At 47.1% G+C, this 14,340-nt stretch overlaps 1 protein-coding gene across 1 annotated transcript in view; it reads left to right on the top strand.

Moving 5' to 3' along the window:
- Positions 1 to 14,054, top strand: part of SAE1 (SUMO1 activating enzyme subunit 1) — a 52,066-nt gene extending 38,012 nt beyond the window's left edge. Inside the window, exons 7-9 of the mRNA XM_074306941.1 lie at positions 8,857 to 9,001; positions 11,599 to 11,668; positions 13,135 to 14,054. Of these exons, the coding sequence (XP_074163042.1) occupies positions 8,857 to 9,001; positions 11,599 to 11,668; positions 13,135 to 13,227 (308 nt within the window). The 3' untranslated portion in view covers positions 13,228 to 14,054. The remainder of the gene's footprint in view (positions 1 to 8,856; positions 9,002 to 11,598; positions 11,669 to 13,134) is intronic.
- Positions 14,055 to 14,340: the final 286 nt, after the last annotated feature.

Below are 14,340 nucleotides of genomic sequence, written 5' to 3'. Positions count from 1 at the left end.
GATTCTTTGCTTAAATGACCAAGATGTCTCCATGACTTGCAGGGTTCCCCAGGAAGGCTGAGCCAGCACATATGTGAGCAGTTCCTTCTGATTTGCATCTCCAGAACGAGCGAGTAAAAACGTCCACATGGGGATCTCCCAAGAGGTGTCCTCAGCCAGGGCTTCCACAGTTTAAAATTTAGGAGCCCAAGTGACTTCAGCACTTTTATTAGTGGTGTTTCTTCTAGATCAAACTTAGGCTTTGGATTTAGGTTGAGAATCAACTCGACTTCATTTCTTCACTTGAGGATCAAAGATTAGATAGCTTAAATTCTTGCAGAGAAAATCCCTATATAGACATCTGTTAAGTACCTACTGTGTTCTTAGGCACTGATATAGACCTTGGCGATAACAAAGGCAGAAATGAAAGAGTCTTTGCCTTTAAAGACCATCCTGTCTATACAGGGAAACAACATAAATAAACATAAATAAGAGTATACAAAAATAAGCCCCCTCCTCAAAAAAAAAAAAAAAAATACAAGGTAATTTGTGGTATGGGAAATACCACCAGCAAAAGCAATCAGGAGGCCAGACATGGAAGGCATTATGGGAGCATGATGAAGAGTTGGTTGTTCCCAAGAACATGTGGATGTCTTCAACAGGAAGGGGAAATTAGGTTGTGAAAGGGCTTTTAAAAAATGAAATTTTCATTCTGAGCACCACAAAAAAAATTTCCATATATGCAGCAGGAAAATTTAGTGAAACTGTGAGTCTCTTCTATATCTCTTGCTTTAAAAAACAAGTACATAAATTCTCCACCTTGCTTTTGAAGTCGTCATGCCAGCTGGTGCTGCTTTCTGAACTTTCTGCTCTTACTTTTTGATATCTTAAGAAATACTGCAATGCCCTTCTTTTGGGGAACCTCACTCTTGTTAAGCCTCCCTTCCCAGTTAAAAGTGAGAGGAAGGAGGAGGGGAAAAACCAGGAAACCAGGTCGAGAAGCGGTGTGAAGGTCAGCTTTGGGGCTGCTTCCATAGCTGGTGCCTGAGTCTCTGAAACAGTTCTCTCCTAGGTCAGCATGTTGGCCATCCATTTCAAGGTGTCTTGTCTCTCTTCTGAGGTTGCAGGTCTTTCTTCCTCTAAAAGAGGACTTTCTGATCATTTTGCCAGCAGCTCCTTCTTGTCCCTTATGTGTTTTCTAACCCCTGCCCCATCCTCACTTGTTTCCCTGGTGAGTCTGATGGATTATTAGCCTCTCTCCCTTTTGTCTCTTTCAGATAAGAGAGGGTCATCTCCTACTCATCTGGCTCTCAACTCCTGTATCTCCTCTCAATTATGGGAAGCAGCCCTTTCTTCCTTTTTACATTGACGCCTCCCTTTTACCTTCCCTTCTCTTTCTCCTCTTTAGAATCATCAGAAGAAACTAACGTAGCCCCAGCTCTTCTGTTTTTCTTATTTAACTCTTTTACTAGATAGCTCCATGGTACAGTGGACAGAGGGCTAGGCCCTGGGGTCAGGAAAACCCTGAGTTCAGATTCTGTCTCAGACACTTTCTGGCTTTGTGACCTTAAGTAAGTAACTTAACTCTCATTTACCTCAGTTTTGTCATCCGCATATAATAAAGAGAAATCACAGCCTGCTTCCCAGGGTTGTCAGGATAAAATGCAATGATACCTGTAAAGTGCTTGGTAAACCTTAAAGTTCTCTGTAGATGCTAGCTAGCTCTTATTATTATTAATATGACATTAAGATTTTAAAGAGACAGTGAGTTTTTGTTTTGGGGTTTTTTTAGTGTATTAAATGCTAAATAGAATGTATTTGTTCCTAAAGATAATAAAGGGCCACTTTTTTTTTTTTTTAAGAAGAATTGGAGAGGAGGGAGAGACTTGGGTTAGACAGACCAGCTATGGGAAAAGAGAAATTAAGTTTCAACTTCAGAAAGTGCCATCTGCATCCGGAGTGAGAACTGTGGAGACTAAATGTGCATCAATTCATAGTATTTTCACCTTTTGTTGTTGTAGTTGTTTGTTTACTTTTTTCTTTCTTGTTTTTTTTCCCTTTTTGATCTGTTTTTTTTTTTTTTTTTTTTGCATAGCATGACGAATATGAAAATATGTTTAGAAGAATTGTACATCTTTAATCTGTATCAGCTCTCTTGCTGTCTTGAGAAAGGGGCAAGAGAAGGAGAAAAATTTGGAACGCAGGGTTTTGCAAAGGTGAAAACTATCTTTGCATGTATTTGAAAAAACAAAATACCATTAATGTAATTAAAAAGAAAAAGACATTCCATCTTCCATCCTCTCCCCGCCATATTTTCCTCAAACATAGTGCGCCTGAGAAAGGGACAAGGTCTACACAGTATCAGTGGCTCTAAGCTCATCTGGACTTAGCCAGTCATCATTCCCTATTTAGTCCTTGACTTTCAGCCATAAGAATGGCAGTCACCAATTTCCACATGATTAGTCTGAGGTTGCCCCGATAGCCAAGCAGGGATTTGTGATGGAATCTTTTCTAGTGATCAACTAGTGGTCAGGAGAAAAAAGTGAGAAAGGATAAAAACAGATCTGAGCACCTCCTCTGCTTTAGCTACATGGCCAAGTTGCCAAATGCCTTTGCTATAAGATAGTATTAGTGGTGGAAGAGAGACCCCCGTCACCATATGTGGTCATAGGAATTTCTAGCCCTTGTTCTATCATGTGACTAAATATCATTCACCGTGCGATGCTTGCCACCAGCTTGAGGCAAGGGAAGGCCAATATTTAATTCTTTAGTACCTTTAAATCACTTGGCAGACACCAAGAATTGAATGAGTGCCTACCTCTGTGTGCCAGGCACTGGAGCCAAAGAGACCAAAATTAAACTACCTTTGCCCTTATTGTGTTTACATATTGTCAAGAGGAAGCAGTGTGTAGCCATGTGCAAGGGAATCCCAGAAGATGAGGAAGATCAGAAAATGCCTCCTAGAGAGAGGTGCTAGTTGAGCTGAACTTTGAAGGAGGCTTAAGGGTGGGGGGGGGGGGTTGCATTCTGAGTCTGATGGTCAGCTTAGGTAAAGGTATAGTGATCACAGGCAGAATGAGAAGTTTTATTTTGGACTTGTTGAGCTTGAGATAACTATAGAACTTTAAAATGTCCAAGTCAGTGGGTTGTAACAGGCTGGAGCTAGGAACTAACAGGGCTCTCTCTGAAGATGTCACTTTCTCATTCGTTATAATTCCATCCACGGGAGCTAATCTAGACTCCAAGGGAAAGAGTATGAAGTGCAAAGACAGGAGGGGGGAGGGCTCTAGACAGAAAAGGCTACCTGGGGGGCCAGTGTGCATTTAGAAGAGCAGCTTTTACTGATTGGGATGACCGGGGCCTTTTGAGTTGAAATTTAAAAGATGGGTAGGTAATAACAAATAATTGATGAGTAGGTAGGCACTCAGGAAGAGAAGTGACATTTTCAACATAGGGAATGAAGAACAGGCAAGGGGTAGAAGAATATATTATCTCCTCCGGGACCAGAGAGTAATCCAGCTTAGCCGTCCCAGAGTTTGGTAAAGGGAGAATGAAGGGCTAAGGCCCGAAAGGTAGCCTGGTGCTAGGTTATGGAGGGGTAGACGAAGTTCCGGGCATAGGATTTGGAGTTAGCAAGTCATGGAGCACTTGTGATGATTTTGCAGTGGAGACCAAATCTGTCCAGCTCTGCACATGATTCTGGCAGTGATGTGAAGGGGAAGGAGCACCTGGGGAGCCTGCTGCATCCAGTGGAATGGGAGTGAGGGCCTGGGCTGGGACAGTACTGAGCACATTGCAAGGATATGGTAAGTAGTGAGCTAGGAGACGTAAGGGAGAGGCAAATGTGTCCACCAGCTAGTGGTGAGTGAACCATTGGGATGCTCAAAAACCAAGGCCAAGCCTGCCACTATTGCTCATATCGGTCATATTGGTTAGTATTCGCAGGAACAGATCCAGATTGGCAACAATGCTTCTTTAGCTCAGTGTCTGGCTCATAGTAGTCATTGAATATGTATTGACTGAGCAGTAAGGGAATTCTCCCCATGTCTTTGCTAGGCATGTTGAGAGCATATTATCTTGATAGGAGGCACCTGGTCCACGAATGATCCTTGAGCTGGGGAGCAGGGGAAGAAAATCCTCTTCTTTGTAAACTAATAGGTTCCAAAATTAATAAGGCAGGAAGCACAGAAGTCCAAAGACTTAAATTAAAAAGAGCAGTTGCCATAGTGGGTCATAATCCTTCTGGCAATGGCTCCAAGCAGGCACAGGATTACAGAGTTCACCAATATTAGGGTCTAAGCCATATCTGAAATTCTATATTATGCTGTAACTGATGACCACGTACAAATGATCATCTTCTGCCCTTTTGAAAGACCCTCAGGAGTAAAGTAGCCCATCCCACTTCCTGAGGCAGCCTATTCCAATATGGAAAACTTAGATTTTTGGGAAGGTTTTGTGACAAACTTTTTAAGTTTCTGTATGTTGTTGCTGGTTCTGCTTTTCAGAGCCTGGCGGTTCTCTGGGTAGAAGCCCTCCAAATACTTTAGGACCTTTATCAAGTACTCCTGAGTCTTGTAGAAAGATGTCATTCCTTCAGTCTGTCTTCATCTGTCAGAGATGTCCATCCAGGCCCTCAGCTCTCCTGATGACCTTCCTCTTGGACACTGGATGCTTCATTATTATTCCCCTTAAACTTTGATGCCCGAACCAAACACCGTCCTTCAGATTGGTGTCACCAAGGCTGGAGGCTGGTGACATGAGGACTAACACCACGTTACTCCATCAACTCTTGGGGTTGGAGGTTGCGACCTCAGAACATCCTCACTGTTACAGGCTCATGGAGCTCACTAAAACCCTCCAACTTTTCAGACAAATGCTGCTCCTGTACTTTGGCAAGATTTTTGGGCAAGCAAGGGTAAAACTTTACACTTGTCCTTAATTATATTTCATCTTAACAGATTCAGTTTAATGCCTTAGCCTGCCACAATCTTTGTGGATCCTGACCATCATACTCGATATATTAGCTGTCTTTTCTCTGCTTCTTGTTACCTTCAGATTTGATTAGTGCACCGCTATCCAAAAAAAAAAAAACAGCACAAGGCCAAACAGATCCTTGGGTACTACCTAGGACCAACCACTCTTGGAGTCTGGCCATTCTGAATTATCTAATTGGATTACCATCCTAAGGCCCATCTCTCCACCTTTCTCACTTGTGTAGTATAAGATCAAATACTTTGTTAAATCTGTAGACCTGATAGACCAGCTCAGTCTTATAGAAAAGATTGACCTGGTGAAGCTTTCGTGATTGTCCTAGAATTTTCACCTGAAAGGAAAGCATGCTTCAGTCTGTAGACTCTCCAGCTCATAGTATCTGTGCCAGTTTTCAGATATCTCTGGCATGGTTTAGTGATCACACCTGCTGGTTCTTTCAGTAGCCAAAAATATAGTTCATTTGGGTTGGGTGACTAGAATTTATCCAGGGCGACTAGGTGCTTAATTCGATCTTTGAATATTAATTCCTCATTAGTGATTTTTTTCCCCCCTCATTCTCCTTGATGGAGAAAACAGATCTAAAATAGTAAATGAGCATATCTGATTTCTCTTTGTTGTGGTTTATCATCATTCCCTCAGATCCCTTGATTTACTACTTTTCCACATTTCTTTAAGACTTAAGAATTGTCCTTGACTTTCCTCATGCGTCTCAGCTTTAGAATTCCTGGCACTCTTTTTACAAGATTGTGCCCTGTTTTTTATTCATCCTCTCTTACTTATCCTTTTTCTCTCTTCTGCGGGGTCTTTAGCCTGGGTTAATGAGTTCCCTATGTACCTACCTATCAGTCACTACAGACAAACTCCCCTTTTCTCCTCATTAGAATTGTTTTTCTTTGTCTTTAGAATTTCATTCCTGAGTTTCCCATCCCCACTGGATTTATTTCCCCTAAACCATCTAGGGTCCATGCCAGACTGTTTTCTCTCCTCTATCATCGTATCTCAGAAGGAGCAAAAACCTTCCTTCTTCCAGGGACTAAGACTCCTTTCTTCCCTCCCTCTCCTCTTGCCCCCCTTTTCAGTTGCCTTTTGTGTGTGGCCTTCCCCATTCTTGTGTTAAATGTTTTCTGAGGACAAGGCAGAGACCGGCTTTCTTTTTCTGATTTATTCATCCCCTCGCACTTAGTACTGTGTCTTACAGTTAGTAGTTTGTTAAGAAATATTTATTTTACTATATTTCTCCAAGATTCCCATCATTTCCAACCCAACTACCAGATCCAGAATAAAAATTCCATTTGTTGGTTCCTCTACCTTTCGAAGGATAAAATTACATTTCGGCAAGTCATGTAGTTATTCTTCATGTGAAGCATTTTTGAAACTGTTTAAGCCCCATTTTTAGCTTGTATCACTTTTCAGGATGATGAATTTCATACATTCACTCCTTCCTTGCTGAAAAGGTAGGAATATAAAAGTTTGTGGCAAATGGGACTCCAGTTCATCGAAACCTACTTCTTATCTTACATATGGGGGAAACTAAAGGGCTGAAACTCTGAAAAGGTGCACTGGAATCAGACAACCAGCACTTAAGGCTGATTATCTATTGGACAATACTTTATTAGCATATGCTTGGAAAATGGCCCTTCCCACTATTTTGTGCTGGCTCCATCTTTTGAGGTATACAGATAATTATAGGTGGCATTAGGGGGTGTGGAGTAAGACAAGCCAGAGTCGCTTTTGCTGTGGACGAAGAGAAGGAAGTTAATGGGGAATTTGTGTCCATTCCCATCACTACTCCCCCCTAAAGATCAAGGACTTTTGCTTATCCTGATTCTGGCTGATCCTGGGATCAACAGGGAGCTAACTCGAAACTTTCCCAGAACATGGTTACCTCAGGTCTTTTCAAGTGGGATTTACATCCTTGGCCTTTGACCCTAAACTCAGTGCTCTTTTTGACTACTGCATTCATTTATTTGCAGTAAACCTACCCATCATAGATTTAGCAAAAGTACTGACATACAAGAGTTTGGTGCTTTGTCTAGTCATTTAGACAGTGTACCCACTTATTTATAGAAAGCACACTTATAAATCTGAAGCTATAGAGCACGTATTCTCCATTTTTTTTTTTTTCAAACTGAAGATTTCTAATCTATTTAGTCTTCTCGTGTGATACCTCCTTCTTCTGTCCTCATGCTCTGATGAACTAACTCCCTTGAGGTGCCGCAGAAAACATATACACTATCTTCATATTCTGATGTAAAGGGAAGATAATGATGTTATTAAATCATTAAAATGTTTTAATAACATTTTCTGACCTGCGACTGATAAGGTAAAGGATACTTATCACTAGCCCTTCAGCCATCAGCTAATTAGCCTGTCCTCCCATCCTAATAGCTCTTGAAACCATCTTCTCTAGTCTGGCATGATTTCCCACCAAGATGAAATCACACATGTGTCCAAGTCTCTCAGTGGGGCTTTAAAAAATATTCACCAGTTCTTTCCGCTATAGTGAATACACTAGGACAGTGTTTTCAGGAACAGTGTACACTCTCCTTCCAGTTCCTCATTTCCCTTTCTTCAGAATCCCCTTATCCTGTAGTTTGCTTTATTTTTCTCTGGCTGGTAATTACCGTACATGTGCTTTTATTTGAACTCAAGCATTTATTAAGCATCTGCTGTGTGCCAGATTTGGGCAACTGGGTGGTTCATTGGGAGAAACTTAGATCTGGAGTCAGGAAGGTCCTGAATTCAAATCCAGCCTCAGACATTTTTAGCTGTATGAGCCTGGGCAAGACACTTAACCCTGTTGCCTCAGTTTCCTTATCTGTAAAATGAGCTGGAGAGGGACATGACAAGCCTCTCCAGTATTTCTGCCAAGAAAAGCCCAGATGGGATCATGAAGAATCAGACAAGACTAAAACGACAAAACCACTACAAAAGCATACCACATTGTTTTCTAAGCACCACAGATTCAGAGAAAGGCAAGACCAGTCCCTTTCTCAAGGACTTTGCAAGGAGCTTGCAATCTAATGGGGCAGCAGCATGCAAACCCTTACATAGGTACAAGACATATAAAGGATAAGTTGGAAATGCTCTTAGAGAAGACATTCATAAGCCTGAGAAAGGAGTCTCACAGAAGGTGTGGGCCTGTAGCAGAATCTGAAAAGAAGACAAGGTTAGTTTGAGGGCTGTCCTTGTGTTTGAGAAGTTCCAGTTTATTCGGTCTATGTATGTAGTTGACTGGGAACTCCCTGAGAGCAGGGTTTGTTGCCCTTTTTTTTGTCCCTCTGCCCTCCCTGGGGCACTTATTCATGCTTCTTGACCTACCCTAGGAAGGAGAGCACAGGGAAAGGGGCAGCCTGTGAATGATCCTGGGCCTGGAGAAGGCCCTTGTTGGAAGAACAACAAGGAGCCCCGGGTCATTCCAGAACCTCGAGTCACTCTAGAGCCCTGGGTCACTCCAGAGCCTCCAGTCACTCCAGAGCCCCGGGTCACTCCAGAGCCCCGGGTCACTCCAGAGCCTCCAGTCACTCTAGAGCTCCGGGTCACTCCAGAGCCTCCAGTCACTCTAGAGCTCCGGGTCACTCCAGAGCCTCCAGTCTCTAGAGCTCCGGGTCACTCCAGAGCCTCCAGTCACTCCAGAGCCCCGGGTCACTCCAGAGCCTCCAGTCACTCTAGAGCTCCGGGTCACTCCAGAGCCTCCAGTCACTCTAGAGCTCCGGGTCACTCCAGAGCTCGTTCCTCTTGGTTTCTCCAGTGCCCGCAACAGTCTTGTGCAAGTAACAGGCACACAGGAAATACTACTTGAGGGAACAAATGGAAACTCTTTGATATAGAGGTTTCTTATGGTGTCTACCTTTTCTTTTTTTTTTTTTTTTTTTTTTTCCTTAGTGCTTCTGAAATTCCGTACAGATAAAGGGCGGGACCCTCAGTCGGCTACTTATGGTGATGATTCTGAATTGTTGCTTCAGATCCGAAATGACCTACTTGAGTCCCTGGGGGTGAACCCCGATGTGCTTCCTGAGGACTTTGTCAGGTAGGTCTCTCCAACACCACCTACCTCTCAGAAATCTCAGGCCTCGCTCCACACCGCTCCTAGAACTCCTGAGAGCTGAGAGAAGATTGAGAAAAAGTGACCTACCCAAAGTCATTAATGTCAGAGTCAGGGTTCAAACTACCGGCTACTGATTATAAGCCTAGAGCTCTTTCCACTACCCCCACAGTCATCCAGCATTTATCAGGTAGTGACTGTGTGCCCGGCACTGTGCTAGTGCTGAAGATACATAAATGAAACAGTCTCTGTCTACAGTGAACTAATGCTCTTTCAGGGGAACCATATGTAGTCATATGAATAGATTATAACATATACAGAATTTATTTTAAGGTAAGTAAAATGAATTTAATCCCAGATTTGCATCTCATTTGGGCTGAACAAATGCATGGTTTGTAGGACAAACCGTGGAAGAAAATCCAACATAAGATATAGTTGAAGCACTGGCCCACTGGTGGACAAGTATGGACATGTTCCCTATCTCGGGGGGGGGGGGGGGTTCTTGATTTAGGATAATCATAGCCCGTGGACCAGTTCAGAGAAAGGAAGTTGAGGTGGCCAGCTTGGACCCTGCTCCATTCTCGGCCCTGTTCTCCTTAGCTTCTATTTAAATTGGACAAAGTTGTGTTCTTGGAGCAGGGCGTGGGATAGAGAATGGAAAGGAGAGCTTGGCTCTCCACATTTTTTCCCCCTTCTAGGGTAGTCTCCCTCGGTTCAGCAGTGTGGCTTCTTGGGAGGGCAGAGCAGCGGCCACTGAGAGTTCCCTCTGCCTCCCTTCCCTGTTTGATGGGACCTTCCCCAGATATGAAAAAAAAAAGGAATTTAGAAAATACCCCTCCTCCCACCTGTCTCCCCATCATTTTGCAAATAAATTCCCATGAGGGGGAAGAAATGTACTCGATGCCTTGTCACTAATTAGAAACCCAAGCACCACAATATTTCTCTGAAGTTGATACTGCTTTTGCTGTAAAAAATTTGCTGTGAGAATCATCACCAAGAAGCCTTTAATGGTCTTTTGGCACAAGTTCTTGGCTTTCTGGTGAAGAGACAGGCCTAAGGGAGAGAAGATTGTCCTGCGGTGATTCACCTCAGACCCGGCGGGGCTACATGCAGCCAGCATCCAGGGTTTTGGATCCTCGCAGCAGCATTCTTTGTCATTTGAAATTTCCAAATAATCTTGAGAAGAACCTTTGACAAGCCAAGCCTGCAGCTTGGACACACCACAGAGATAATACACTTAGCAAAAGAATGGAATGAGCTCTCGTTTTCCCTGAGAAGGGCAGTATGGGATCTGGCCCATCCTGGCAGGCAGACTCTGGGCAAGTCACGTAACCTGTCATTGCTCCAGGCAGCTCTCAAAGGCCCCTGAGCAGAGCAGGGAGCCTGCCCTAAAGTTTGGTTCCTAAGGCTGGTGAGGTCACTGCTTGGGATCACCACCATGGGAAGGGAGGAAATGGTCTGCCCTGAGAGGGACTGTATCTGGAAAAATGATGCAAGGCTACAAACTCCAAAGATCAGGACTTTTGGGGGTGTTATATCTGCCTTCTCCAGCCCAGCTCATCAGGCTGCCTGGGGGAATACCTGCTATGCTCTACATGGGCTAGGCCCTGGGCCAGAGTCACACGCTCGGTCCCTCTGGGTAAGGACCCCCTAAGAAGCAGTTGGCACAAAAGCTGCCCTGCAGAGCCTGCCCCCAGATGGCCATGCGCCTGCAGTCCATGAAGGGGCAATCTGCAGAAGGAATGTCTGTGACCCTCTCCCCGCCTCCTCCGAGAATGATAAAGGGGGCGGACGGGGAGGGTGCTGGGGAAGGAGCCGGAAGCCAGAAGGGGGCCAGCCTGGCTCTGTGTAACGGGCACTTGAGGGGGCTGGAAGCACTGCAGATAAGGACACGTACTGCCCGCTTTGTTCTTGTGGCGCCTCCCATTTCTGTTGGCCCAAACAGCTTTGTTGGTTGTCGCCCTCACGGGCCTTTTGAGCCCTTTTCTCTTAAGGAGGTGCCAGGAGGTCCCTGAAGGAAGCAGCCCTCGCTGCCCTGACATTAGACAAGTGACATCATCTGAGAAAGGGGTTTTTCCCCCTATTTTCTAGCTCTAGTGAATTTGACCTTTTATCATTGACTTAAAAAAACTGTTGAGAGCTTGGTGACCTTCCTTGTGGTAGGGTTGTGCCGCCCCTGATTTCCTGGGGTGGTGTTGGAAAAGATCTTACCCCCCGGGTTCAAGTCGGACTTTGTGATCCCAGGTACCCCTCCGGGTGTGGGCAGTCAGGACCATTTCCTGTGTTTGTATCTCCAGCCCCCGTGCAGACTCTCCCTACATGTCCCCACAGGCCTGCACCCTGGCATCTGGCCCTGGGGAGCAGATAGAGAATGGCGGGAATGTGACCGGGCCGGGCAGTGTCAGAGGCCCACAGGGCCTTATTTTTAGGAAAGACTGGGGGAGGGGAGGGAGGCAGAGAGCCTGAGGGTTGGTGGTGGTGAGAGGAAGCCCTGCCTTCCCCTGGCGCTGGGGGCTGTCCATTCCCATTGCCTCTTGGGCCCTTGCTCCCCCCTCACAGCCCTTTGGTTTTCTTTCCTTTAGCTGCTGCTTCTCGGAGATGGCGCCAGTTTGTGCAGTTGTTGGCGGGGTGCTGGGACAGGAAGTTGTAAAGGTAATTAATATTGGGGAACGGAGTGCATGAACAGCACAGCTGTCCTAGAGTCTAGCTCGAGGACACCATCGCTAATGTCCACCGCAATCCCCTGTTTTTATATTGACCTCCCTTGGCCTTTTCCTGCACCAGGGTCCTCCCCACACTCTCATCATTCTGTGTGATGGAAAGGGTGTGTCGGGGCAAAGAACCCAGCGGGACTCAAATAAGCTCCTGCTGGCGGACTTTCTTGGACCCACTTGTGGATTCATTCTTCAGAAGAAAAAAGTGACACAGTGATCATGACGCTTCTCACGGGACTGAGAGACGAATGTCTCTGGGTGTTAGGATCTCGGGGCATCCAGGAGTCCAGATCCCGGGGGACAGCTAACGGTGCTGGAGGCCCTGATTTTCATTGACTTTTAGTCCGCTTTGTTCAGGATCCCCAGAGGTTTGAATTGTGCTGTCTGTAGCCCAGTCCTTTCCTCGAACTTGGTGTTGCTGTTGCCCGTGTTCCTCCTCACCTCCTGATTGCTCTCCTGGCCCTGGGCCCATCTTGTTGTCGGCCTCCCCCCGTCCCCTCGGTGCGGTCTGGCCGGGCCGTGGGGACTGTCCCTCCGTACTCTGACTAGGTGAAAGAAAGGAGGTACAGGAGGGGAAGAATGGAGAGGGGAGAGAAGCACCAACAGCCACTGAGGCCATTCCCCCTCCGGCCCTGGCTGAAGGATGGCCCTCCCCTGCGCTGCCCTCGGGCAGGTTGGTGCCCTGGTGCTCTCTGGACATGAGGGTGTCCCTGTCCGGTGCCACCTCCTCGCCGGCTCCTCCTGCCGGCCCTGACAGCTGTCGGCTCGCGTCCTGTTTCTGTTTACCCCAGATGGCCGGAGTAGTCGGCATTCTTGGCCCGGGGTGTGTTTGGAATCCCTGCCTGCCCCGTCCTCGGCGCAGAGGACCTCCTCACCTCTTGCCCCCTCGGCCTGGTGTCTGGCCAAGCTGTCCCTGACCACCCCGCCCCTCATCCCGAGAGCCCCTCAGATAGCTCTGTAAGAGGCCTAGGAGAGAGTGGTCTGGGAGATATTTGTGTACTTGCAAGGGCCACACAAATGGGAGGTGCGGGGAAGGTGTTGTGGGCACATCCCACAGTCAGGGACTGACTCCTAGGGCCCTTTCCTGCTGTTCCATGCTCTCCGTTCTTCCTTGCTCTGTGCCCTCCCTGCCAGCCAAAGTGCCTCTGCCCTCCCTTCCCATGCCCACCCCCCAGAGGAGGATGGCACCCTGGTGGGTGAGCTCTGACCCAGCCTCTGCCCAGGACGCTTCCCATGTCCAGAGATCCCTCAGCCAGATTTGCCCTCGTGCTGGCTGTACCCCTCGGCTTCCTGAGGGCAGGAGGTCCTTGACCTCTTCTGAGCAGAGGGCACAGGTGACCCATTCCTGGCCACACTGCCCCTTCCGAATACTAACGAGGCCATTATTTTTCTAACTCCCCGCAGGCCCTGTCTCAGAGGGACCCTCCTCACAACAACTTCTTCTTTTTCGACGGCATTAAGGGAAACGGGATCGTCGAGTGTCTGGGCCCAAAATGAAAGCAGGTGTTGGGCCCCTGTCTGATGACCCGCGGCAGCCCCCACCCCCACCCCAAGGCCCCAAAGAGAAGAGCCTTCAGCTCCCTGATTCGGCAGGTGCCCTTCTTGTGTCACCGGCAGATTCTGGTCAATACGAGGGGCCTTGGAGATTGACTGTTGGCGTCTCGGCGTGCCCCTGTACCGCACCCATCCTCCCCAGGCAGAGGTCACTGACCCCAGCCGGGCCCCTTCCTTTGCTGGGTCCCCTTGGAGCTCCTCCCCGCCCTCTCCTTCCCCACCTGAAGTCATAGCCTTGAGCTGGGGAAGGAAGGCTCGGCCAGACATATTTAGAATGGCCTTGGGCGGAGCCTGGCAAGGGTGGGCACTGGGGCCTGGCACGGGGCTTGGCGTTTCAGTTTAGAATCCCTTTGGCGGAGAGGCCGTTTGGAATTGGGGCTTATTCCTGCTTGTGCTTAAGAGCCAAGTCACCCACTGAGTAGGACATCACTCTACTCTTTGGCTTCCCGAGGGGATTTGGGCCCTTTAATCATTGTGACTGACTAACAATCGAAGGCATTTTGAGGGAAATCTGGGTTTTAAAAAATGCCCCATCTACAAGCCGAGCCCAGCGCCTGCTCCTGAAGGAAGCCGCGGCGGTGTTCACAGAGCCTCTTCGGACGGGATTTCTCACATTTTTTATAGAGTTGGGGGGGGGGGCGTCAGTGTTTTGTTTTTTAATAATGTGTTGTTCTTTTGGTCATCCTAGAATGGCAGCTGTTGTGTTTCACATGTTTTCTATATTTTCCTGGATTCTGAAAAACATAATAAAATAAAGTCGGTTGCTTGTGGCTTTGTCTTCCGTGCTGGAGATGTTCTCGGGGAAGGGGAATCGCTTCCTCCCAGGGAGCTCGGGATCCTCAAGGAGGCAGCCAGAGGTGCCTTCCCGCCCTTGGCCTTGGATTCTCGCCACATTCCTGGGGATTACGGGCAGGGCCGAGAGTTCCACTGGAGAGTGAGAGGCAGGGGAAGGGGTCGGGATTTGACTGGTGCAGTGCCCCAGAGTCTCATGGGGAAAGGAACTGTCATCTGCTGAATAATTCCACTTAATGATGGCCGTGAGAAAGAGAAGTTAGG

The sequence above is a fragment of the Sminthopsis crassicaudata genome, chromosome 3 (genome assembly GCF_048593235.1).
Source record: "Sminthopsis crassicaudata isolate SCR6 chromosome 3, ASM4859323v1, whole genome shotgun sequence".
NCBI classification, from domain to species: Eukaryota; Metazoa; Chordata; class Mammalia; order Dasyuromorphia; family Dasyuridae; genus Sminthopsis; species Sminthopsis crassicaudata.
Note: the sequence above shows the minus strand (reverse complement) of the source record. Positions and strands in the feature narration are given on the sequence as shown.